This window comes from Bufo bufo, chromosome 3, assembly GCF_905171765.1.
Source record: "Bufo bufo chromosome 3, aBufBuf1.1, whole genome shotgun sequence".
Taxonomy (NCBI): Eukaryota; Metazoa; Chordata; class Amphibia; order Anura; family Bufonidae; genus Bufo; species Bufo bufo.
This window is the reverse complement of record NC_053391.1, coordinates 267,551,653-267,577,770: the sequence shown is the minus strand read 5'-3', so window position 1 is coordinate 267,577,770 and position 26,118 is coordinate 267,551,653. Positions and strand designations below refer to the sequence as shown.

At 47.5% G+C, this 26,118-nt stretch overlaps 1 protein-coding gene across 2 annotated transcripts in view; it reads right to left on the bottom strand.

The window, feature by feature from the left end:
* SARS1 (seryl-tRNA synthetase 1) overlaps window positions 1–26,118 on the bottom strand; it is a 161,888-nt gene that overhangs the window by 115,278 nt on the left and 20,492 nt on the right. For both annotated transcript variants that reach the window (XM_040424133.1, XM_040424134.1), the window contains exons 2-3: window positions 10,902–10,972; window positions 6,530–6,610 (exon numbers count right to left, since the gene is read on the bottom strand). In XM_040424133.1, the coding sequence (XP_040280067.1) occupies window positions 6,530–6,610; window positions 10,902–10,972 (152 nt within the window). The remainder of the gene's footprint in view (window positions 1–6,529; window positions 6,611–10,901; window positions 10,973–26,118) is intronic.

The following is a 26,118-nucleotide window of genomic DNA, read 5'->3' as shown; positions in this document are numbered from 1 at the left end:
GAGACTTTTGTATTACTTACCAGTAAAGTCTCTTTCTCGCTCTTCCTTGGGGGACACAGGAAACCATGGGTATAGCTCTGCTCCCTAGGAGGCGTGACACTAAGTGAAAGCTGTAAGCCCCTCCTCCATCAGCTATACCCTTCAGCCTGGAGAAGAGACTGCCAGTTGCGTGTCCAAGTAGTGAAAGATAACCACCAACCGGAAAAAAGAACTGTCGAGCCCCAACGGGGGCAACCAAGCCGGAACCACAACTGTAACCCAAATGAAGGGCGGGTGCTGTGTCCCCCAAGGAAGAGCGAGAAAGAGACTTTACTGGTAAGTAATACAAAAGTCTCCTTTTCTCGCCCATATTCCTTGGGGGACACAGGAAACCATGGGACGTTCCAGAGCAGTCCCAGAAGGGAGGGACCAGAACAAACTAGACCAACACCAGAGGCATCAATCAACTGCCGCCTGCAACACCAGACGTGTCAGGACGGTGGTCTCAACAACCACGCCGTCAAACGTAGGGACCTTAAACGCGGGTGGAAGATTGGTCCCTGAGAGAGAAGATCTTCCCTGGCGGGCAGCGGCCAGGGCGCGTCTGCCAGGAGCAGCATGAGGTCGGCATACCAAGACCGGCGGGGCCAGTCCGGAGCGACCAGAATCACCGAGACGCCTTCCGCCGCGATCTTCCGAAGGACCTTGGGCAGGAGTGGGATGGGAGGGAATATGTATGGACGCGCGAAGCCTCGCCAAGGAAGAACGAGGGCGTCGGCTCCGCAGGCTCCCGGATCCCTGGCCCTGGACAGATAGGCGGGGACCTTGTGATTGAATTTGGAGGCCATGAGGTCCACGTCCGGTATGCCCCAACGAAGGCAAATGGCCTCGAACACCTCCGGGTGAAGAGACCACTCGCCGGGGTCGACGGTGGTGCGACTGAGGAAGTCCGCCGCCCAATTGTCCACCCCTGGAATAAAAATTGCAGATAGGGCCGGGACGTGGGCTTCCGCCCAACGGAGAATGCTGGTGACCTCCCGCATTGCTGCAACGCTGCGAGTGCCCCCCTGGTGGTTTATGTACGCCACGGCCGTGGCGTTGTCCGATTGCACACGAACTGGATGACCCTTCAGCAGATGAGTCCAGTGTCGCAGAGACAGAAGGGCCGCTCTCAGCTCCAGGACATTGATCGAGAGTTTGGACTCCGATGGAGACCAAATGCCCTGGACGGATCGGGGAGGAAACACGCTTCCCCAGCCCAAGAGACTGGCATCGGTTGTAACCACCAACCAGTTGAGCGGCAGAAAGGACCTGCCCAGAAGAGGGGACTGCAACCACCAGCGGAGAGATGACCGCACCGGAGGCGATAGATGGAAGGGATGATCCAGAGACTCCGGCGATTTGTCCCAGGAGGAGAGGATCGCCCGTTGGAGAGGGCGGGAGTGAAACTGCGCAAATGGGATCGCCTCGAAGCAGGCAACCATCTGCCCCAAGACCCGCATGCAGAAGCGGAAGGACGGTCGACGGTGGAGAAGGAGACCCCGAATCGCCCGACGGAGGGTCAGTCGTTTTTCCGAGGGAAGACGTACCTCCGCCGCTTCCGTGTCTAAAAGCATTCCCAGGAAGACCAGTTGTCTGGCGGGAGGAAGGGAGGACTTGGGGAAGTTGATGACCCAACCGAATCTCGCCAGAGTCTCTAGAGTGAGATCCACGCTGGCAACCGCTTGGGAAAGGGACGGAGCCTTGATGAGATATCGTCCAAGTACGGTAGCAGAAAAACACCCCTGGAACGGAGTAAGGCCAAAACCGGGGCCAGGACCTTGGTGAACACCCGGGGGGCTGTTGCCAGCCCAAAGGGAAGGGCGACAAACTGGAAGTGGAGGTCCCCCACGGCAAATCGGAGGAAGCGATGGTGACACCGGGCTACCGGAACATGGAGGTAGGCATCCTGTATATCGATGGAAGACATGAAATCTCCCTGCTCCAGGGAAGCCACCGCGGAACGGAGGGACTCCATCCGAAACCGTCGAAGGAGGAGAAAACGGTTGAGCTTTTTGAGGTCCAAAATGGGCCGCACCGAACCTCCCTTCTTGGGAACTACAAAGAGGTTCGAATAGAACCCTTGGAACCTTTCCTCTAGAGGAACGGGGGTAATCACCCCCCTGTCCAGTAAGGCTTGAACAGCCGCGGAGAACGCAGCCGCGCTTTTCGGGTCCCGCGGGGGGCGGGAGCGAAAGAACCGATCTGGAGGGAAGGACGCAAATTCGATTTTGTATCCTGAGGACACAATTTCGAGAGCCCAGGCGTCGGAGACGTGAGCCATCCAGATGTCCCTGAAAAGGAGGAGCCGGCCCCCCACCCGGGTGGGTGGGGGCGCGCCTTCAGGCAGAGGACTGCTTTGCTGCGGGTGTGCGGGCAGCCTGCGGCCTGCGCCAGGAGGGCTGCGCCCGAAAAAACGGCTTCCTACGCTTATCCTGGGGAGGGGCCGAAGCGGCAGCTGCGGGGGGAGCCCCAGAGGTCCTGCGGGAGGACCGAAAACGAGACGCACCGGGGCGTCCGCGGGGGGCGCCCCTGGCTTGGGGTTGAGGAAGATGGGTGCTTTTACCACCCGTGGCCTCCGAAATAAGCTCGTCTAGGCGGACCCCGAAAAGGCGGGAACCCGCAAACGGTAGCCCCGCCAAGGAACGTTTGGAGGCAGCGTCCGCTTTCCAAACCTTCAGCCAGAGCTCCCTCCTGACGGAAACCGCCAGGGCGGAGGAGCGTGCAATAAGGGCTCCCGCATCAAGGGAGGCCTCACAAACAAAATTCCCGGCCCGAATAATAAGCTGGGCCAAGGAACGTAGGTCCTGGATGGGGACGTCCGAGTCCAACTCCTGTTCCAGCTGCGCACCCCAAGCAGAGATTGCTTTACCTGCCCAAGCAGAGGCAAAAACCGGTCTGAGAGCAGAACCGGAGGCAGCAAAAATGCCCTTGGAAAGGGTCTCCATGCGACGGTCCTCCGCTGACTGAAGAGAGGACCCGTCGGGAACAGGGATGGCCGTGTTCTTTGACAGACGGGCCACAGGGGGGTCCACCTTGGGTGGGGACGACCAGGTGGCCACGACATCGGCTGGAAAAGGATAGCAAATGTCCAGCTTCTTGGGATTGACAAAACGGGCGTCCGGGCGAGCCCAAGCCTTAGAAACCACGGAGGAGATATCAGAGTGGATTGGAAAGACTTTTGAGGCCTGCCTGGGTCTGATAAAGGAGACGCTAGCTGCGTCAGAGCTAGGGGGGTCATCTTGCACCTTAAAGGTGTCACGAATATCCGAGATGAGTTGACCCATCGCTGAGGCTAGCTTGGACGGCAGGGCCGAGTCCATTTCCAAATCTGAAACCGCCAATTCACCTTCAGAGAGCGAATCCTTTGGAGAGGAGAGGCTCGTCTGAGTGCGCACGCGTGGCGGGGAGAGGGAGGCATCCGAGGAGGAGGCTCGCTCTACTCTAAGACGCTTCTGAGAGTGCCTAGCTCGGGAGGGGTCACTAAGAAGGGGTGAACCCGCTGCAGCGGCAGAAGCGGTGGACCCGGAGGGCGCGACAGTAAGAGTGGCGTCCTGCGGGGTAGGCGGCCTGTCTATTAGGCGGCCCACGACATGAGTGAGGCTTTCCACGGCCTGGGACAGGGATCTAGCCCAGTCAGGCGGGTCAGAGGAAGCAGGGAGCGACACAGCGGGACTGAGGCTGCGGTGGAACTCGGCATGCAGGACAGTGCGGATCAGACTGCCCCCGGGGAAAGGGTTCCCTACAAGCAGTACAGGCATGGTACCAAGGCTTGGCAGCTGCAGAAGGGTCTGACATGGTGGAAAAAATGTTGCCTTAAAGTGGGAGACCCCAGGGCAAAAGGAACGGGGATTACACCCAACAACAGTACTGGTGGCACGGAGGGGGTTAACAGTCCTACCAGACCCGGATGATGCAAGCGGCAGCAGCAAGGGGAGCAGACTGAAGGAGGCTGTGGAGGAGAGGCAGCAGGCACGGGGATGAATAGCTTCAGGATCGGACGCAGAGAGGATTCCACGCAGCACTATGCGATGTGGAGCCCGACGAAACCGGAAGTAGCGGAGCGCTGTGAAGCTCCGCCCACCCCTTGCCGCGCTGTAAGAGATGCAGAGCCGCGCGCGCGCGGCAAAATGATTTTAACCCACGAGGTGGATGAGTGCCGGCCAGATGAAATGGCGCCGTTCGCGCCAAGAAAACGGCCCCCGCCGCGCCTGATGTGGCAGACGGCCTCCTGCCTACAGCCGTCCCCTGAAGGCAGAGTCCGTGCCCTGCCGCTAAATAAAGGATTTTGCCCAGATAAAGTCCCCCCCAAATGATACCCGGTAAGGTTGCCGGTACGAAATGCCCATGGGGGGGGGGGGGGGGGGGGGGGGGGGTGTAGCAGCGGTGCAGAATCTGCTGATCGCTAGTGGAGGATACCGTGGCATTTACATGCAGCAATCTCCTCCAAAGTATGTAGAGGAGAGAACGCTAATGCCATCTCTCTTCCCCATCCTGTGCGGCACAAAAGATACAATTACCCGATAACACTGTGTGCTGTCCGCATCTTTTCCAGCCCCATTGAATGGGTCCGCACCCATTCCGCAAAATTGCAGAACGGATGCGGACGTGGGAATGGACCCTTAAACTGCAATAGTTTACATAGCAACTAACTGGCACCTGGCCATTTTGCCACGAGTGGACGGGTGCAGTCAGAGGGATCCACCTCCATCTGAATAACCACTTTTGATCACAGCATCTGTCTTGTGCTGCAAGGAATGGGAGGTGTCCATGCTTGCAGGGCTCTCTTCATGCACTTCCACTGGACTTCTGAAAATAGTGTGCACTTACTGGGCTATTTTCAGAAGTCCCACAGAACTGAATGGAGAGAGCCATGCAAGCATGGGCCCCTTTCCTAGCACCACAAGATGGGCCTTGTTCCCAAGACCGGTTTGGGTCACAGAGGTGGGACTCACACCTAATGGACATTTATGGAATATCCTGTGGATATGCCATAAATGTCCACATGAAAATTTCCCTTGAAATTTGACTTGGGTTATAAGTCAAACCAGAGACAATTATATGTATACAGCGCAATCTCCTCTTGAGTACTGAGTAAGGTGTTGGTTGGCTGGGTAAGAGGCCTTTGACAAAGCTCTTTGAAGGTAATAGATCTCCACAAGGAAAACCAATACCTTCCAAAAGGTCAAAGGCATCTTAACCAGTAGCCTACACAGTAATGATGATCAGCAAGAACTCCAAGACAGTGTTGTGTACAGATGGTTCCCTCTGCTTGGCCGATATCCCTAGTCAAGTTTCAAAGCTTTTAATGGGCTGACACTGACTTGCTAGAGGTGGCACTGGAGAAAGAAATGTCTTTCTTTCTGAAGAAGAGCCACTGTATTTTTCCCCATAAAAGATGCACCTTTCCCCCCAAAAGTGAGGGCAAAATGTCAGTGCGTCTTATGGGGCAAATACTAACGAGCACTTCCATTATAGAAGCGCCCATTAGTACAGTTGAACCTTGTGCTGGCTCTGTACTCACCACTTTCTGGTCTTCCCCTGCAGGCTCTGCACTCTGTGCTGTGACCTCACACTGTGCGACTTCTGGTCACAGCACAGCAGGAATTGTGCTGGATCTCCAGAGCGGTGGTGTCCAAACAGGAGGGATGAGATGATTTTTTGAATTTATTTTTTGTCTGATCAACATTGGGGTCTGCTCTTAAGGCCTCATGCACACGACCGTTGTAGTGTTCCGTTTCGCAAAATGGGGTTCCGTTGTTCCGTGATCCGTTTCCGTGTGTCTTCCTTGATTTTTGGAGGATCACCAGACATGAAGGAAAGTAAAAAAAAGTCTAAGTCAAGTTTGCCATGCAAATAATAGGAAAAAAGCGGACGCGGATGACAATCTTGTGTGCCTCCGCGTTTTTTCACAGTCCCATTGACTTGAATGGGTCCGCGAACCGTTTTCCGTGAAAAAAAATAGGACAGGTTATATTTTTTTGATGGACTGGAACCACGGATCACGGACGCGGATGACAAACGGTGCATTAGACGAGTTTTCAACAGACCCATTGAAAGTCAATGGGTCCGCAGAAAATCCCGAAAAACGTAACAGACACGGAACACAACAACGGTCGTGTGCATGAGGCCTAAGTCTGATGAAAAATATGTTTTCTTATTTTCGTCCTCAAAAACCTAGGTGCGTCTTATAGGGTGAAAAACACAGTAATTTGAAATCCAGTCTTTGGCTACCTGGCTGAAGCTGCTGTGACCGCTGCAGTCAATCATTGTCCACAGTGGTAGATAGGAGAAGACCACTGAGGCCAGGGACTGGCTGCAGCGTCACATGTATATACTGGCACGTGAGCACTGCAGCCAGATAAATAAAGAACAGAGGGAGACAGAGAAACAGCAGCTCCGGAAGTGGTGGGCATCCAAGTCAGTACTGTGCTTTTGTAATATTACTACAGTCTCTGCCTTTGGCCACATTTTTCCATAACACGGACAACCACTTTAAAGGCAAACTTACATTTAGTATATCTGCTGTTACTTCCTCCACATTACATATATTGTCTGGAAGAACATCAGTGTCACCAACAGGCTCCTTTTTCTGCAAAGTCAATGAAGAAAAAACTAAAATTAGCATCATGGTCTTTACAATCATAGCATGTAGTTCCTACCTTCATTACTTGTCATGTGATGGACAACGGTTCACATACTTTGAAGAAAGGTAAAACATCAGTCATGGAACAAGCATGTATGCTCTGGCTTGGCCAAGTGTGTATGTGTTTTGAACAAAGAGTGGTGAAAGCCACTGCTATACACTTCTGCTGAAGGCTTACCTCTCGGAAGGGAGATGTTATGCAAAGATTTACCGTATTTTTCACCCTATAAGACGCACCGGCCTATAAGACGCACCTAGGTTTTTGAGGAGGAAAATAAGAATAATATATTTTTAACCAAAAGGTGTGCTTTTGGTGGGTTTTGAATTAATGGTGGTCTGTGCATGGGGGATCTGTGGATGGCGCTGTCATGGGGGATCTGTGGATGGCGCTGTCATGGGGGATCTGTGGATGGCGCTGTCATGGGGGATCTGTGGATGGCGCTGTCATGGGGGATCTGTGGATGGCGCTGTGATGGGGGATCTGTGGATGGCGCTGTCATGGGGGATCTGTGGATGGCGCTGTCATGGGGGATCTGTGGATGGCGCTGTCATGGGGGATCTGTGGATGGCCCTGTCATGGGGGATCTGTGGATGGCGCTGTCATGGGGGATCTGTGGATGGCGCTGTCATGGGGGATCTGTGGATGGCGCTGTCATGGGGGATCTGTGGATGGCGCTGTCATGGGGGATCTGTGGATGGCACTGTTATGGGGGATCTGTGGATGCACTGTTATGGGGGATCTGTGGATGGCATTGTTATGCGGTGGGGGGATCTGTGGATGGCATTGTTATGCGGTGGGGGGATCTGTGGATGGCATTGTTATGGGGTGGGGGGGGGATCTGTGGATGGAACTGTTATGGGAGGGGGGAGAGATCTGTGGATGACACTGCTGTATGTCATCCACAGATCCCACTCCTAACAGTGTACCCCAAAATACACCGGCCCTCTGCTCGCCGAATGATTTATAAACATGAATCCTTATCCTGTTAAGTTTAACTAACGCTGCGCTCTCCCATGTTCCCATGTCCCCCCTGTATCCCCACAGCACTTACGAATAGGCTTCCATAGCAGGCAGAGCGGACGGCAACAGTAACGTCACTCACTGACGTTGAGCGCCTGCTCCGCCTACTTCAATAATAAAGTGGGCGGAGCAGGCGCTCGACGTCAGTGAGTGACTTTACTGGTGCCGTCCGCTCTGCCTGCTATGGAAGCGTGTTCGTAAGTGCTGTGGGGATACAGGGGGGACATGGGAACATGGGAGAGCGCAGCGTTAGTTAAACTTAATAACAGGATAAGGAATCATGTTTTTAAATACTGCGGTGAGCGGCGGGGCCCGGTGTAAGATTACAGTGACTGCACCGGGTCCCGCCCCTAGTTACGGACTCCAGCCCCTCCTCTCTCCCAGCTCATACATCGCAGTCTGCGATGCAGCAGCGTCGCAGACTGAAATGTAAAATGGAAGCATTCGCCCCATAAGACGCAGGGGCATTTTCCCCCCACTTTTGGGGGGGAAAAGTGCGTCTTATGGGGTGAAAAATACGGTATCTCACAAAGAAACAGCCTTCTTGCTAGTGCCACCTTGTGGAAGTGGCTCCCTATGAGTTAAAATCTGATTAATTAACTAAACCTTGGAATATGACAAAGGAACATTGCCAAGCCTAATATCCATCCTTGACAGTGTTTTCAGGTGCTTGCCCCTCATCAGTACTAGTAAAATACTGGCTGCTGGCTGGGTGTGATGGCTTGCATGCCACTTAGGCATGGTATTATCTGTCCATGAAAAGACCAGCCCTGTATGGAGACTCACTGGAAGTGCTACATGATATGAAGATTTATTGGCAATGCTCCATGGGAAAACAATATGCAAAGAGGTTATCTCACAAAATAAGTTAGCTAGTGCCACCCGATGGAAGTGGCTCCTTAAGTCAAAATCCAACTTTTTAACTAAGCCTTGAGATATGACAATTGCATATTGCTAAGCCAAATATCCATGTGTATACAGCTGTTTCAAGGTGCTTACCCCTGCTTAGTTAAAAAGTAAGATTTTGACTCATAGGGAGCGACTTCCACAAGTTGGCGCTAGTGAGACGATTCTCTTTCCTTGTGACATAGCTCTTTGCACATTGTTTTCACATGGAACATTGCCAATAAGGCAATCAGGGAGTCTCCATACAGGGCTGGTCTCTTCAAGGACAGGCAATACCATGTCTAAGCTGCTTCCGGGAGAACAAGAGACATTGAAATTGATTGATTGGAGCGTTTTGGTGTCCGTCTGATGAACCTGAGCCAAATGGATCCATCCTGGCACACAATGTAAGTCAATGTCTTGGCTATGTTAAAGATAATACAAACGGATCCGTTCTGAACGGATGCAGACGGTTGTATTATCTGGACGGATCCGCACAAAACGCGAGTGTGAAAGTAGCCTTAGAGTCAAGAACTCACAGTGTCACATTAGATTGTCAGCTGGTGCTGCTGAAACTGCAGTTTCGCTGGATAACAGCATAATATCTTTACCCAGTTTCATTTGCTTTACCTCAAGTGTCTGTCCTAGGTCTTATTCTTTTTTAAAGATATTTATGACTTATTTCCAGTATAGGTTATCAGATCTGTGGTGGTACGACACCCTGGAACCCTGCCGATCAGCTGTCAGAAGAGGACTTGAGCGCTGCAGCCTCTTCCAAGGCCAGTGACATCACTGTACATCAGTCACATGGCCTAGTTGCAGCTCAGCCCTTATCAAGTAAATGGGGCTGAGTTGCAATACCAAGCACTGCCACTGCCACACGATGTGGGGCGCTGTCCTTGGAAAGCTGTCAGAAGCCTACATTGTAGCTGACCAGAGCTTTGGTGAGCACAGGGCCTAGCTGAAACAGCTGATTGGCGGGGATGCCAGGATTTGGCCCTTGCTGATGTGATAATGAAAACCTATCCTGAGGATAAGTCATCATTATCTTTTCCAGGATAACCCCTTTAATATTTTTGTAGGTGACATAAGAAGGTTTAGAGTCATTAGTAACATAGAAAAGTATTTATTTTCTCTGGATAGATAAATGGTTTAAACAATGGAAAATGAAGCAGGCTGCTGTTGAATGTCAGTATAGCACTGACAATAAAATACATTGCACTACAGGAATAGTGCAAAGTATTTTAGAAGCGATCAAAAGATAGTCTATTATAGTCCCCTTTTGGGACAAATAAATGGTTAAAGGGGTTAGCCACTTTCTGGTTATTGTTGACCAATGTGTATATAATATTATATGGAACTTACTAATATAGCCTTTGTTGAAATTCTGCACTATTTTCTATATTTCATAAGGTACATGGAGTATTTTGTACTGTCCACAAAGAGGTCCTGTCCATAAAATGGCTGCTGATGGAGGGTCATGTGACCAGGCAAATCGCCTCCATGTGATATCTTCTCCCTTCAGATACACTGCACCTGCCATCTGTACTTGTTCTGTTGGGAGTTTAGTGCAGGTGCAGTGTGTCTGAATGGAGGAGACATAACATGGAGGTGATTTGCCTGGTCACATGACCCTCCATCAGCAGCCATTTTATGGACAGGATCTCCGTGTGGACAGTACAAAAGACTCCATGTACCTTATGAAATATAGAAAATGGTGCAGAATGTCAACAAAGGTTATATTAGTTAGGGTACTTTCACACTAGCGTTGTTTGAATCTGGAAGGCAAACTGTATACAAACGTAAAGCTTTTTTTTCCGGATCCGGTTATATACCGGATCCGTCTTATCCGGAATAACTTTTACAAAAGATCAAAATCAAAACTAGCTCCTCCTATATCCTGGCGCATGCACAGACCGGAGAACCGGATCCGGCATTAATACATCTCTATGGAAATGAATGCCGGATCCGGCAAGTGTGGTATTGTTCCGGGATTTTGCCCTGAAAAAATACCCCTTGCTGCGGTATTTTGTCTGGTCGAATACCGTACAAGGGACGGAACTAAAGACATCCTGATGCATACTGAACAGATTGCTTTCCATTCAGAATGCATTAGGACAAAACTGATGCGTTTTTTCCGGTACTGAGACCCTTTACCGGATTTCAAAACCGGAAAAGAATAATGCTAGTGTGAAAGTACCCCAAGTGTCATATAATAATATTATATACACATTGGTCAACAATAACCAGATTGGATTATAAGCCACTTACATGTTTGCTTTTTTTCACTAACACAAACAAGAGTAAAAAAAAACTGCACTTCATGCTTACCTTCATTTTTTCACCAATGCTTTTGCTACACAGGTTTTTAGACTTGTTCAAAGCATCTGTCTGAAATCTACCTAGAAAGACAAATATTAAAATATGCAACATTTTGCCAGTATTCTGCCTCCTTCATCCACTTTTTTTTTTTTACTTTTTAAAATGCAGTTAGGGCTTGTTCACATCTACATTAGGGTACTTTCACACTAGCGTTTTTCTTTTCCGGTATTGAGTTCCGTCCTAGGGGCTCAATACCGGAAAAAAACTGATCCGTTTTATCCTAATGTATTCTGAATGGAGAGCGTTCCGTTCAGTATGCATCAGGATGTCTTCAGTTCAGTCACTCTTACGTTTTTTGGACGGAGAAAATACAGCAGCATGCTGCAGTTTTCTATCCGGTCAAAAATCCTGAACATTTGCCGGGATGCCGGATCCGGCATTAATTTACATTAAAGTGTATTAGTGCCGGATTCGGCATCAAGTGTTCCACAGACCTTTAAAAATGCAAAAAATAATAATACCGGATCCGTTTTTCCAGATGACACCGGAGAGACGGATCCGGTATTTCAATGCATTTGTCAGACGGATCCGCATCCAGATCCGTCTGACAAATGCCATCCGTTTGCGACCGGATTTACGGATCCGGCAGGCAGTTCCAGCAATGGAACTGCCTGCCGGAATCCTCTGCCGCAAGTGTGAAAGTACCCTTAGAGGCTCCATTCGAGGCTTCCTTTGCAGATTCCAGCAAAAGACCGGATGAAAAAAGTCCTGCAGGATGTTACTCAAAAAACAGATTTGTTGATACACAGGCTTTTATTTTCCAGGATGGAATAGCGCAGATGTCTGTGGTTTCCATCCAGTAAAAAACCTATGCAACGCTTCCAGTAGCAATAAAAAAATTAAATTATTTTAAAGGGAACCTGTGATCAACTTTATGCTGACCTCACTGAGGCCATCATAAAATAGTGACAGAAATGCTGATTTCAGCAGTATGTCACTCATGAGCTAAACGTAAGTGGTTGAGAACCAGCATCATAATCCTTGCAGCACAGGCCTTGAAAAGAGTCAAATCTACCTGAGAAGAGTCAGAGTTATCCATAATCTCCTGCTCTTCCCGCCCATCTGCTGATGATTGGCAGTTCTCTCCTAGAGACAAAGGGAGAAAACTAGATGGAAGACTGTCAATCAGTAGCAGGTGGGCAGGGAGAGCAGGAATTCATAAATAACCATGACTGTTCTCAGGTGGCCGTGACATTTCCAGGCCTAGTATGCAATGTTGGTTCTCAGCAACCACTTACTTTTAACTTTTAAATGACAGACCGCTGAAATCAACTCACCTGTCTCTTCTTTATACTGCCGTTAGTATGAGCAGCATAAAGGTGATGACTGGTTCCCTTTAACCCCTTCAGGACCCTGCCATTTTTCACCTTAACCCCTTCACGCAACATCACGTACATGTACGTGGGAGAATGTGGTGCCTCACCGCATCCCCACGTGCATGTACGTGATCGGCTTTCTGTGTCAGCGCAGGGAGCGAAGCGCTGAAGCTTCAGTGAAGCCAGCGTGCTGGGGTTGCTAGGCAACCAGAGAAGCCGGCAGGAACTGTATAGGAGCTCTGACCTGCCCGCGATCGCTGTGATTGGTCCATTACTGCAGAGGGACCAATCGCAGCGCATCGGGGCAGGTAAGGGGGGGTTAGGGAGGGACTATGTGCTTCTCCTTCTCTGATCGCCCCAATTCCTGTCAGGGAAACGATCAGAGAAGGAGATAGTGTGAAAATCTTCCCGACCTATGATGAGTATACTCGTCATGGAGCACTGCTACTTAGCGCACCATGATGAGTATACACGTCATGGCGTTTAACTGCCAGCGATGAGATCCCGGCTGTCACACACAGCCAGGCACCTTGGGTCAATGCCGAGGGGGGTCCTGTGACCCCCCCCCCCCCCTATCGGCGATCGCTGCAAACCGCAGGTCAATTCAGACCTGCGGTTTGTAGCGCTTTCTGCAGTTTCTGGATCAGAAACTTTAGTATGTCCAAAATAAAGATTTTTCACCCCCCCCTGCACCCCTGAATAATATTATGTGGGCGGGTGGTGCAGGGGGGGTGTCACAGGCGGTGCGGGAGGTGTGGTAAGGTGCGGGAGGCGGGCGGTGTGGCAGGCGGGATCGCGATCCCCCGCCCGCCTCCCCTTGAATGATCGTTGGCTTCTAGTGGTTATACCAGGGTGCCAGCACATTGCTGGCACCCTGGTATAAACGGCTGACATCGGCGATGCGATGTCAGCCGTTTAACCCTTTCCATACAGCGGTCCGTACGGACCGCTGTATGGAAAAGGTTAACAGCGCAGGGAGCTCCCTCTCCCATCGGGGGGCTGCTGTGCCTTTGCAGCCCCCCGATGGGAGAGGGAGAGAGCCCCCCTCAGCCCTGTGCTTACCCTTCCCCGTCTGCGCAGTTCTGACCAATACTGAGCAGACGGGGAAGGTTCCCATGGCAACAGGACGCCTCTCAGGCGTCCTGCTGTCCATGGTGCTGAACAGATCTGTGCTAAAAGGCATAGATCTGTTCAGACAAGTGTAAAATACAGTACAGTGCAATATATATTGTACTGTACTGTATTATACAGACATCAGACCCACTGGATCTTCAAGAACCAAGTGGGTCTGGGTCAAAAAAAAAAGTAAAAAAAAGTGAAAAAAGTAAAGTTTCAAAAAAACACATTTATCACTGAATAAAAAAAAAAATACACTACACATATTAGGTATCACCGCGTCCGTAACGACCTGATCTATAAAACGGTCATGTTACTTTCCCCGCACGGTGAACGCCATAAAAATAAAAAAATAAAAACTATGAGGAAATTGAAATTTTGCCCACCTTACTTCCCAAAAAAGGTAATAAAAGTGATCAAAAAAGTCGCATGTACGCCAAAAAAGTACCAATCAAACCGTCACCTCATCCCGCAAAAAATGAGCCCTTACATGAGACAATGGCCCAAAAAATAAAAAAAAACTATGGGTCTCAGACTATGGAGACACTAAAACATGATTTTTTTTTGTTTCAAAAATGATATTATTGTGTAAAACCCTGATAAATTATAAAAAGGTAGACATATTAGGTATTGCCATGTCCGTAAGAACCTGATCTATAAAAATACCACATGACCTAACCCCTCAGGTGAACACTGTAAAAAAAATTAAATAAAAACGGTGTCAAAAAAGCTATTTTTTTGTTACCTTACATCACAAAAAGTGTAATAGCAAGCGATCAAAAAGTCATATGCACCCCAAAATAGTACCAATCTAACCATCATCTCATCCCGCAAAAATGATACCCAACCTGAGACAATCGCCAAAAAACTGAAAAAACTATGGCTCTCAGACTATGGAGACACTAAAACATGTTTTTTTTTTGTGTCAAAAATGATATTATTGTGTAAAACCTAAATAAATAAAAAAGTATACATATTAGGTATCGTCACGTCCGTAAGAACCTGCTCTATAAAAATAGCACATGATCTAACCTGTCAGATGAATGTTGTAAATAATAAAAACAGTGCCAAAACAGCTATTTTTTGGCAAATTTTCCATTTTAATTCATTTTTTCCCATAACAAAGCAAAGGGTTAACAGCCAAACAAAACTCAATATTTATTGCCCTGATTCTTTAGTTTATAGAAATGCCCCATATGTGGTCGTAAACTGCTGTATGGCCACACGGCAGGGCGCAGAAGGAAAGGAGCGCCATATGGTTTTTGGAAGGCAGTTTTTGCTGGACTGGTTTTTTGACACCATGTCCCATTTGAAGCCCCCCCGATGCACCCCTAGAGTATAAACTCCAAAAAATGACCCCATTTTGGAAACTACACCCCTCAAGGTATTCAAAACTGATTTTACAAACTTTGTTAACCCTTTAAGTGTTCCAAAAGAGTTAATGGCAAATGGAGATGAAATTTCTGAATTTCTATTTTTTGTTACTTTGCCTCACAAAAAGTGTAATATAGAGCAACCAAAAATCATATGTACCCTAAAATAGTACCAACAAAACTGCCACCTTATCCCGTAGTTTCCAAAATGGGGCCACTTTTTTGGAGTTTCTAACCTAGGGGTGCATCAGGGGGGCTTCAAATGGGACATGGTGTCTAAAAACAATCCAGCAAAATCTGCCTTCCAGAAACCATATGGTGTTCCTTTCCTTCTGTGCCCTGCCGTGTGCCCGTACAGCGGTTTACGACCACATATGGGGTGTTTCTGTAAACTACAGAATCAGGGCCATAAATAAAGAGTTTTGTTTGGCTGTTAACCCTTGCTTTGTTACTGGAAAAAAAATATTAAAATGGAAAATCTGCCGAAAAAGTGAAATTTTGAAATTGAATCTCTATTTTCCATTAATTCTTGTGGAACACCTAAAGGGTTAACAACATTTGTAAAATCAGTTTTGAATACCTTGAGGGGTGTAGTTTCTTAGATGGGGTCACTTTTATGGAGTTTCTACTCTAGAGGTGCATCAGGGGGGCTTCAAATGGGACATGGTGTCAAAAAAAAACAGTCCAGCAAAATCTGCCTTCCAAAAACCGTATGGCATTCCTTTCCTTCTGCGCCCTGCCGTGTGCCCGTACAGCAGTTTACGACCACATATGGGGTGTTTCTGTAAACTACAGAATCAGGGCCATAAATAATGAGTTTTATTTGGCTGTTAACCCTTGCTTTGTTACTGGAAAAAATGGATTAAAATTGTAAATTTGCAAAAATATTGAAATTCTGAAATTTCATCTCCATTTGCAAATAACTCTTGTGGAACACATAAATGGTTAACAAAGTTTGTAAAAATCAGTTTTGAATACCTTGAGGGGTGTAGTTTCTTAGATGGAGTCACTTTTATGGAGTTTCTACTCTAGAGGTGCATCAGGGGGGCTTCAAATGGGACATGGTGTCAAAAAAAACAGTCCTGCAAAATCTGCCTTCCAAAAACCGTATGGCATTCCTTTCCTTCTGCTCCCTGCCGTGTGTCCGTACAGCAGTTTACGACCACATATGGGGTGTTTCTGTAAACTACAGAATCAGGGCCATAAATAATGAGTTTTGTTTGGCTGTTAACCCTTGCTTTGTTACTGGAAAAAATGGATTAATATTGTAAATTTGCAAAAAAATTTAAATTCTGAAATTTCATCTCCATTTGCAAATAACTCTTGTGGAACACATAAATGGTTAACAAAGTTTGTAAAATCAGTTTTGAATACCTTGAGGGGTGTAGTTTCCAAAATGGGGTCTTTTTTGGGTGGTTTCAATTATGTAAGCCTCACAAAGTGACTTCAGACCTGAACTGGTCCTTAAAAAATGGGTTTTGGAAATTCTCTGAAAAATGCTTCTAAACTTCTAAGCCTTGTAACGTCCCCAAAAAATAAAATATCATTCCCAAAATTATCCAAACATGAAGTAGACATATGGGGAATGTAAAGTAATAACTATTTTTGGAGGTATTACTATGTATTATAGAAGTAGAGAAATTGAAACTTGGAAATTTTCAAATTTTTCCAAATTTTTGGTAAATTTGGTATTTTTTTATAAAAAAAAATGAAATTTTTTGACTCCATTTTACCAGTGTCATGAAGTACAATATGTGACGAAAAAACAATCTCAGAACGGCCTGGATAAGTAAAAGCGTTTTAAAGTTATTCACACATAAACTGACACTGGTCAGATTTGCAAAAAATAGCCTGGTCCTTAAGGTGAAAAATGGCTTGGTCCTGAAAGGGTTAAGGACAAGGCAAATTTTTGCAAATCTGACATGTGTCACTTTATGTGGTGATAACTTTAAAACGCTTTTACTTATCCAGGCCATTCTGAGATTGTTTTCTCATCACATACCGTACTTCATGACAGTGGTAAAAAGGAGTAAAAAAAAAAAAACAACAATTTTTATAAAAAAAAAAATTATAATTTACCAAAAATTTTGAAAAATTTCCAAATTTCAATTTCTCTACTTTTATAATAGATAGTAATACCTCCAAAAATAGTACCGTATTTTTCGCCCCATAAGACGCACTTCCCCCCCCCCCCCCCAAAAGTGGGGGAAAAGTGCCCCTGCGTCTTATGGGGCGAATGCTGGCAATTTACATCGCAGACTGCGATGTATTAGTGAGGAGGGACTGTAGTAGGCGGGGAGAGCGGCGGGGCAGTGCAGGCACTGTACTCTGGCCCGGCAGCTCAGTATGTACTGTATTATACGTAGTGTTAATCATCAGATCTAAACTGAATAATGATGGGCTCCGCCTGCTCCCCATGTGCTTACCGGTACACACGTCACGCTCCTGTAGTAAGCACTAGCAGGCAGGCCGGGCGGCTGTAACTTACGGAGGTCACGTGCCTGCTCCGCCTACTTTATGAATGAAGTAGGCGGAGCAGGCACGTGACCTCAGTGAGTTACAGCCGCCCGCCTGCCTGCTAGTGCTTACTACAGGAGCGTGACATGTGTACCGGTAAGCACATGGGGAGCAGGCGGAGCGCATCATTATTTAGTTTAGATCTAATGATTAACACTACGTATAATACAGTACATACTGAGCTGCGGGGCCAGAGTACAGTGCCCGCCGCTCTCCCCGCCTACTACAGTCCCTCCCTAGGAATCTGTGAATGGGATAATGATGGGGGGATCTGTGGATGGGACTGTTATGGGGGGGGGGGATCTGTGGATGACACATATAGCAGTGCCATCCACAGATCCCCCCCCCCACCATCATAGTGCCATCCACAGATCCCCCCCCCCACCATCATAGTGCCATCCACAGATCCGCCCCACCATCATAATGCCATCCACAGATCCCCCCACCATCATAATGCCATCCACAGATCCCCCCCACCATCATAATGCCATCCACAGATCCCCCCCCACCATCATAATGCCATCCACAGATCCCCCCCACCATCATAATGCCATCCACAGATCCCCCCCACCATCATACTGCCATCCACAGATCCCCCCCACCATCATAATGCCATCCACAGATTCCCCCCCCCCCATCATAATGCCATCCACAGATTCCCCCCCCCCATCATAATGCCATCCACAGACCTCCCCCTATCATAATGCCATCCACAGCTCCCCCCATAACAGTGCAATCGACAGATCCCCCACCCCATAACAGTGCATCATCCACAGATCCCCCATAATAGTGTCATGCACAGACCGCCATTAGTTCAAACCCACCAAAAGCACACTTTTTGGTTACAAATATTTTTTTTCTTCTTTTCCTCCTCAAAAACCTAGGTGCGTCTTATGGGCCGGTGCGTCTTATAGGGCGAAAAATATGGTAATTACTTTACATTCCCCATATGTCTACTTCATGTTTGGATCATTTTGAAAATGACATTTTATTTTTTGGGGACGTTAGAAGGCTTAGAAGTTTGGAAGCAAATCTTGAAATTTTTTGCAACATTTCCAAAACCCACTTTTTTAGGACCAGTTCAGGTCTGAAGTCACTTTGTGAGGCTTACATAATAGAAACCACCCAAAAATGACACCATTTTAGAAACTACACCCCTCAAGGTATACAAAACTGATTTTACAAACTTTGTTAACCCTCTAGGCTCCATTCACACGTCCGCAACATGTTTTGCGGATCCACAAAACACGGACAGCGGCAATGCGCGTTCCGCATTTTGCGGACCGCACATTGCCGTCACTAATAGAATATGCCTGTTCTTGTCCGCAATTGCGGACAAGAATAGGACATGTTCTATTTTTTTGCGGAACGGAAGTGCGTACCAGGAACTGCTGATCCGCAATTCCGTGTCTGGGCATGAATGGGTCCGCAATTCTGTTCCGCAAAATGCGGAACGAAATTGCGGACGTGTGAATGGAGCCTTAGGTGTTCCACAAGAATTAATGGAAAATGGAGATGAAATTTCAGAATTTCACTTTTTTGGCAGATTTTACATTTTAATCCATTTTTTCCAGTAGCAAAGCAAGGGTTAACAGCCAAATAAAACTCAATATTTATTACCCTGATTCTGCGGTTTACAGAAACACCCCATATGTGGTCGTAAACTGCTGTACGGGCACACGGCAGGGCGCAGTAGGAAAGGAACGCCATATGGTTTTTGGAAGGCAAATTTAGCTGAACTGGTTTTTAGATGCCATGTCCCATTTTAAGCCCCCCTGATGCACCCCTACAGTAGAAACTCAAAAAAAGTGACCACATTTTGGAAACTAGGGGATAAGGTGCCAGTTATGGCTACTTTCACACCTGCGTTAGGTGCGGATCCGTCTGGTATCTGCACAGACGGATCCGCACCTATAATGCAAACGCTTAGATCCGTTCAGAACGGATCCGTTCGCATTAGCATGAACAAAAAAAAAAAATATATATATATTTTTTTTTTGTTCATGATAATGCAAACGGATCCGTTTTGACTTTACATTGAAAGTCAATGGAGGACGGATCCGTTTGAAAATTGAGCCATATTGTGTCAGCATATCGTTTGCCTCCGCACGGCCAGACGGACACCCGAACGCTGCAAGCTGCGTTCAGGGGTCCGCCTGCTGAGCGGAGCGGAGGACAAACGGTGCCAAACTGATGCATTCTGAGCGGATCCGCATCCACTCAGAATGCATTAGGGCTGGACGGATCCGTTCGGGGCCGCTTGTGAGAGCCTTCAAACGGAGCTCACAAGCGGAACCCCGAACGCTAGTGTGAAAGTAGCCTATATTGGTACTATTTTGGGGTACATACAGGGCTCCAGATGGCGACCAAAATGGTCACAAATGCGACCTAGAATTGCAAAATGGCGACAAGACTTTGTAGTCTTGTCGCCATTTGAGCCTAGGCGCTCCGCCGCTTTAAAAAGAACGGGATTTCATACAGCAGGCAGACGGCAATCCAATAACAGAGCTCCGCACAGTACAAAGCTCTGTTATTAGAGAGGAGGCTGCTGATTGGTCATAGTATCCGCGGGCTGGCCTGCCATTGGCTGCTCCTCCCACACCCCCATTCTCCCGCGATGAACACAGTAGCAGCTTGCTCTTCAGTCATGAGAACAGGGAGCCGCTCCATGCCCACTGCTCCATAGAACAGGTTAGCTTGAGAAGCGAATACTTAACATTCCACAAACAGTCACCATCACCCCTGCGCTGCCGCTGCTAAAGGCTAATCCTTATGTCTTTACGACCCCGATAACACTCAGGGAGCCGCTGCTGGTGCTCCGTGTGAGCTCCCTGCCTGGGCTCACAAAAATTATCTTAAAGGGTTTCTACCACCTCATTTTGACCTAATTAGCTCTCAGACACTAGTGATCTGCTACTGTCTGATCTACCTAACAATGCTATTCTCAGACCTGTGTGTGGATCCGTTTCACTAAAAAACAAACTTTTATTAATATGCTAATGAGCCTCTAGGTGCTGTGGTGGCGTCTTTTCAGCACCTAGAGGCTCGGTCTACTCACATTGTATGCCGCCCCGCTCGTCCCTCTAGCCCGCCCATCTCCTCTTGAATGCCATCCTCCATCTGAGCCAGCAGACGAATTCTTGCACCTGCGCCGTGCGCGTCTGTATTCGACGCAGGCGCAGTGAATGTCTGACCGCTGCCTGCACAGACATCTCGGTCATCGGCGCAGGCGCAGTGGAGATGTCTGTGCAGGGAGCGGTCAGACATTCACTGCGCCGAATAGAGACACGCACCGCGCAGGCGCGAGAATTCGTCCGCTGGCTCAGATAGAGGATGGCATTCAAGAGAAGATGGGCGGGCTTAACGGACAAGCGGGGCGGCATACAATGTGAGTAGACCGAGCCTCTAGGTGCTGAAAAGACGCCCCCATAGCACCTAGAGGCTCATTAGCATAATAATAAAAATTCGTTTTTTTGTGAAACGGATCCACACACAGGTCTGAGAATAGCATTGTTAGGTAGATCAGACACTAGCAGATCGCTAGTGTCTGAGAGCTAATTAGGTCAAAATGAGGTGGTAGAAACCCTTTAATAAGGGAAGAAAAGGGTTAATAGGAGCCGCCCCACGCTGGTCAAGACACTAAAAAGCCAGTGAACCATATCTCTTTCAATAGTCCGTTACTAAGCACGGACTATTGAGAGATATATGGTTCACTGGCTTTTTAGTGTCTTGACCAGCGCGGGGCTCCTATTAACCCTTTACATACTTAACATTTATGATCACTTCACCACTTGCTAATGGCTGCCGCTGCCCAGTATCCCCGCGCCTACCTAACTCTCTCTGCACGTTTCCTATTTTATGCTGAAGTGTGTGGGGGAAGGGGGGCTTTTCTGGTGTGAGCCAGATAAGTGCGATTGTGAGCAGTTCCATCGGTTGGCGCACGTGCAGCGGTATGAGGGAGCACTCCGCCATTTGTACAGCCTACGATGCGGAGATGCCACCACGCTGGGGAGGCTCAAGTGTGGCTGGCAGTGAAGGTGTTAAGGCTGCAGGGCTGCTGGTCGTTAAAGTAACGAGCCTGGTATAACAGGCTGATATAAGGAGCAGCCGCGCAGCCCACCTACTCCTTGCAGGACTCTGATCATGCACCCTCCCTATCCGCCCTTCCCAAACTATGGGCCCACTTACCGGCTACAGCCCCCCTACTACAAACCCAAGGGGCCCTACTGGAAGCCTCCCTACAAGAGGCCCCCAGGGCCCATGAAGTCTGCCCTTCCCTTTGACTGCCTGGATAACTACCGATGGGCTTAGCTGTAGGCCTTGCTCAGCCAGCTGGGGCAGGAGTTGGGGCTGACTGAGCCGCTCTTACACCAAAGAAGTAGGGGTTCAGGTGAACCCCAGAGTGGACGCGTCTGTTCAGTGTTCACTGGGGCCCCGTACGCTGAAGAGCCGCAAGGGATGGCCCCTATTGTGCCGTGTGCACAGAGCTGCAGGGAGAGTGTGAAGTCCTATTCACCCTGATAGAGTTCTATCAGGGTGAATAGGACAAGGAATAAAAGATCCCAGGTTCTAGCCCTTAAGGGGGAAATAGTTATTAAATAAAATGTTTTTAAAAAAAAGGTTAAAAAAAACAAACACCAAAATATTAAGTTTAAATCATCCCCTTGCCCAATTTTACATATAAAATATATAAACAATACAAAAAAAATACATATCGCCACGCCCGAAAAAAGTGCGAACTATTAAAATATTTGCCATTTTTTTTAGTCACCTTGTCCCGACAAAAATTAGGTTAGGACTGTTCTATTATGGTCCGGACGTTCCATAAAATCTGGAATGCATGCGGCTTTTTCGGCGTTTTTATTTTTTTAACGTGGTATCTAGTATCGCAATACTTTTTTATGGTATCAAAATAGAGTCCAAATTTTGGTATCGTGACAACCCTAGATAAGACCGGTTGTTGTTTTTGTTTTTATTATTATTATTATACCGTAATTATATGTATTTTAAATTTGGCGACTAAAATTTTTTTATTTGGCTCCTAAATTTTTCCGGTTAGGAGCCAATGGCTCCTTGATATTTTTTTTTAGTCTGGAGCCCTGACATATGATTTTTAATTGCTCTATATTATGTTTTTTGTGAGGCAAGGTAACCAAAAAATGGCTGATTTGGCACTGTTTTTATTTTTTACAACATTCTCATGACACGGGATAAGGTGCCAGTTTTATTGGCACATATGATTTTTAATTGCTCTATATTAAATTTTTAGTGAGGCAAGGTTACCAAAAAAAAATAGATGTTTTGGCACCGTTTTTATTTTTACAGCGTTTACCTGAGGGATTAGGTCATGTGACTTTTTTATAGAGCAGATCGTAACGCATGTCGCAATACCTAATATGTCAACTTTTTCTTATTTATTTAAGTTTTACACAATAATAGCATTTTTGAAACCGAAATAATATTTTAGTATCTTCATAGTCTGAGAGCCATAGCTTTTTTATTTTTTGACCGATTCTCTTAGGTAGGGTCTCATTTTTTGCAGGATGAGGTGATGGTCTGATTGGTACTATTTTGGGGGGCATACGTTTTTTTGATCACTTGCTGTTGCAATTTTTGTGATATAATGTGACAAAAATGGCTTTTTTTACACCGTTTTTTTTTTTTACGTGTTCACCTGAGGGGTTAGGTCATGTGATATTTTTATAGAGCTGGTTGTTACGAACGCGGCGATACCTAATATGTATATTTTTTTTATGTATTTCACTTTAGCACAATAATGGCAGTTTTGAAACAAAAAAAATGATATTTTAGTATCTCCATGTTCTGAGAGCTATAGTTTTTTTTATTTTTAGGGCGATGGTCTTAGGTAGGGGCTCATTTTTTGCGGGATGAGGTGACGGTTTTATTGATACCATTTTGTGGGACATACGCCTTTTTGATCGCTTGGTGTTGCACTTTTTGTGATGCAAGTTTTTTTTTTATGGTGTTTATCGGACAGGGTGGATCACGTGATATACCGTATATACTCGAGTATAAGCCGACCCGAATATAAGCCGAGGCCCCTAATTTTACCCCAAAAAAATTGGAAAAATTATTGACTTGAGTATAAGACTAGGGTACATATAGCATCTTATGCTGGTCCCCCTCATGGCCCTATGTGTCCCCTCATGTGTCCTAAACTGCGCACATAACTTGCTTTGTGTGTAAAGTATTTTACTAGTGTGTAAAACAAGTTCTCTCCTATTGATAACATGGCCGCCTCTGTACTCACCGTCACTATGAATGCACTACAGCGAGCGGGAGCGAGCTGGCCGGCGCGTGACTGACGTCACTTAGTAACGCTCCTCCCACTTCAGGAAGCAGGAACGTTACTAAGTGACGTCAGTCACGCGCCGGCCGGCCAGCTCGCTGCAGTGCATTCATCATGAAAGTGAGTACAGAGGCTGGACCTGTTATCAATAGGAGAGAGATTGTTTCACACACTAGTAAAATACTTTACACACAAAGCCAGTTATGTGCGCGGGGCCCCTTCATATACACTGCTCAAAAAAATAAAGGGAACACAAAAATAACACATCCTAGATCTGAATTAATTAAATATTCTTCTGAAATACTTTGTTCTTTACATAGTTGAATGTGCTGACAACAAAATCACACAAAAATAAAAAAATGGAAATCAAATTTTTCAACCCGTGGAGGTCTGGATTTGGAGTCACCCTCAAAATTAAAGTGGAAAAACACACTACAGGCTGATTCAACTTTGATGTAATGTCCTTAAAACAAGTCAAAATAAGGCTCAGTAGTGTGTGTGTGGCCTCCACATGCCTGTACGACCTCCCTACAACGCCAGTGCATGCTCCTGATGAGGTGGCGGACGGTCTCCTGAGGGATCTCTTCCCAGACCTGGACTAAAGCATCTGCCAACTCCTGGACAGTCTGTAGTGCAACGTGACGTTGGTGGATAGAGCGAGACATGATGTCCCAGATGTGCTCAATTGGATTCAGGTCTGGGGAACGGACGGGCCAGTCTATAGCATCAATGCCTTCGTCTTGCAGGAACTGCTGACACACTCCAGCCACATGAGGTCTAGCATTGTCTTGCATTAGGAGGAACCCAGGGCCAACCGCACCAGCATATGGTCTCACAAGGGGTCTGAGGATCTCATCTCGGTACCTAATGGCAGTCAGGCTACCTCTGGCGAGCACATGGAGGGCTGTGCGGCCCTCCAAAGAAATGCCACTCGACACCATTACTGACCCAATGCCAAACCGGTCATGCTGGAGGATGTTGCAGGCAGCAGAACGTTCTCCACGGCATCTCAAGACTCTGTCACGTCTGTCACATGTGCTCAGTGTGAACCTGCTTTCATCTGTGAAGAGCACAGGGCGCCAGTGGCGAATTTGCCAATCTTGGTGTTCTCTGGCAAATGGCAAACGTCCTGCACGGTGTTGGGCTGTAAGCCCAACCCCCATCTGTGGACGTCGGGCCCTCATATCACCCTCATGGAGTCTGTTTCTGACCGTTTGAGCAGACACATGCACATCTGTGGCCTGCTGGAGGTCATTTTGCAGGGCTCTGGCAGTGCTCCTACTGTTCCTCCTTGCACAAAGGCGGAGGTAGCGGTCCTGCTGCTGGGTTGTTGCCCTCCTACGGCCTCCTCCACGTCCCCTAATGTACTGGCCTGTCTCCTGGTAGCGCCTCCATGCTCTGGACACTACGCTGACAGACACAGCAAACCTTCTTGCCACAGCTCGCATTGATGTGCCATCCTGGATAAACTGCACTACCTGAGCCACTTGTGTGGGTTGTAGACTCCGTCTCATGCTACCAGTAGAGTGAAAGCACCGCCAGCATTCAAAAGTGACCAAAACATCAGCCAGGAAGCATAGGAACTGAGAAGTGATCTGTGGTCACCACCTGCAGAACCACTCCTTTATTGGGGGTGTCTTGCTAATTGCCTATAATTTCCACCTGTTGTCTATCCCATTTGCACAACAGCATGTGAAATTGATTGTCACTCAGTGTTGCTTCCTAAGTGGACAGTTTGATTTCACAGAAATGTGATTGACTTGGAGTTACATTGTGTTGTTTAAGTGTTCCCTTTATTTTTTTGAGCAGTGTATAATCGCGGCATTTTCGGGTCGGCCAAATCGCTCCTACTGGGAGCTTAACAGAGGTGCCGCGTGGACGTGCTGGGAGCTGACCGGAGCAGCTGTAAAGGTAAGTAACAGCTTCTCCGGCCCCAAACATGTCATGGTCTGTATTATGGCAATGTAAGTTGCCATAATACAGACCTAGACTCGAGTATAAGACGAGGGGGCTTTTTGAGCACAAAAATATGTGCCAAAAAACTCGTCTTATACTAGAGTATATACGGTATTTATAGAGCCGGTCATTACGGACGCGGCCATACCTAAAATGTGTGGGTTTTGTTTTGTTTTTCGTTTTTTTATTATAAAATAAGGGGAAAGGGGAGTTTTTTTTTTCTTTTTTACTTTATTTTTTTTACTTTATTAAAAACACATTTTTTAACTTTTTTTTCGATGTTCACTTTTGGGGGTCTGATCCCCTCTGCAATGCATTACAATACATCTGTATTGTATTGCATTGCCTGTTAGTGCATGACACTGAGTCTGGATCTCCTCGGCACCCGTAGAAGGCAGTTCCCGATGCCGTACAAGGCATTGGGCAGCCTCTGCACAGCATCAGGCTGCCTTGTGTCGCATCGGGCCCCCGCCACAGCAGCGCGGGGACTCGATGCGATCACTCACCCGACACAAACCTCTTCTATGTCGTGGTCAGTGTGGACCGCGGCATAGAAGGGGTTAATCCGCCGGCATCTG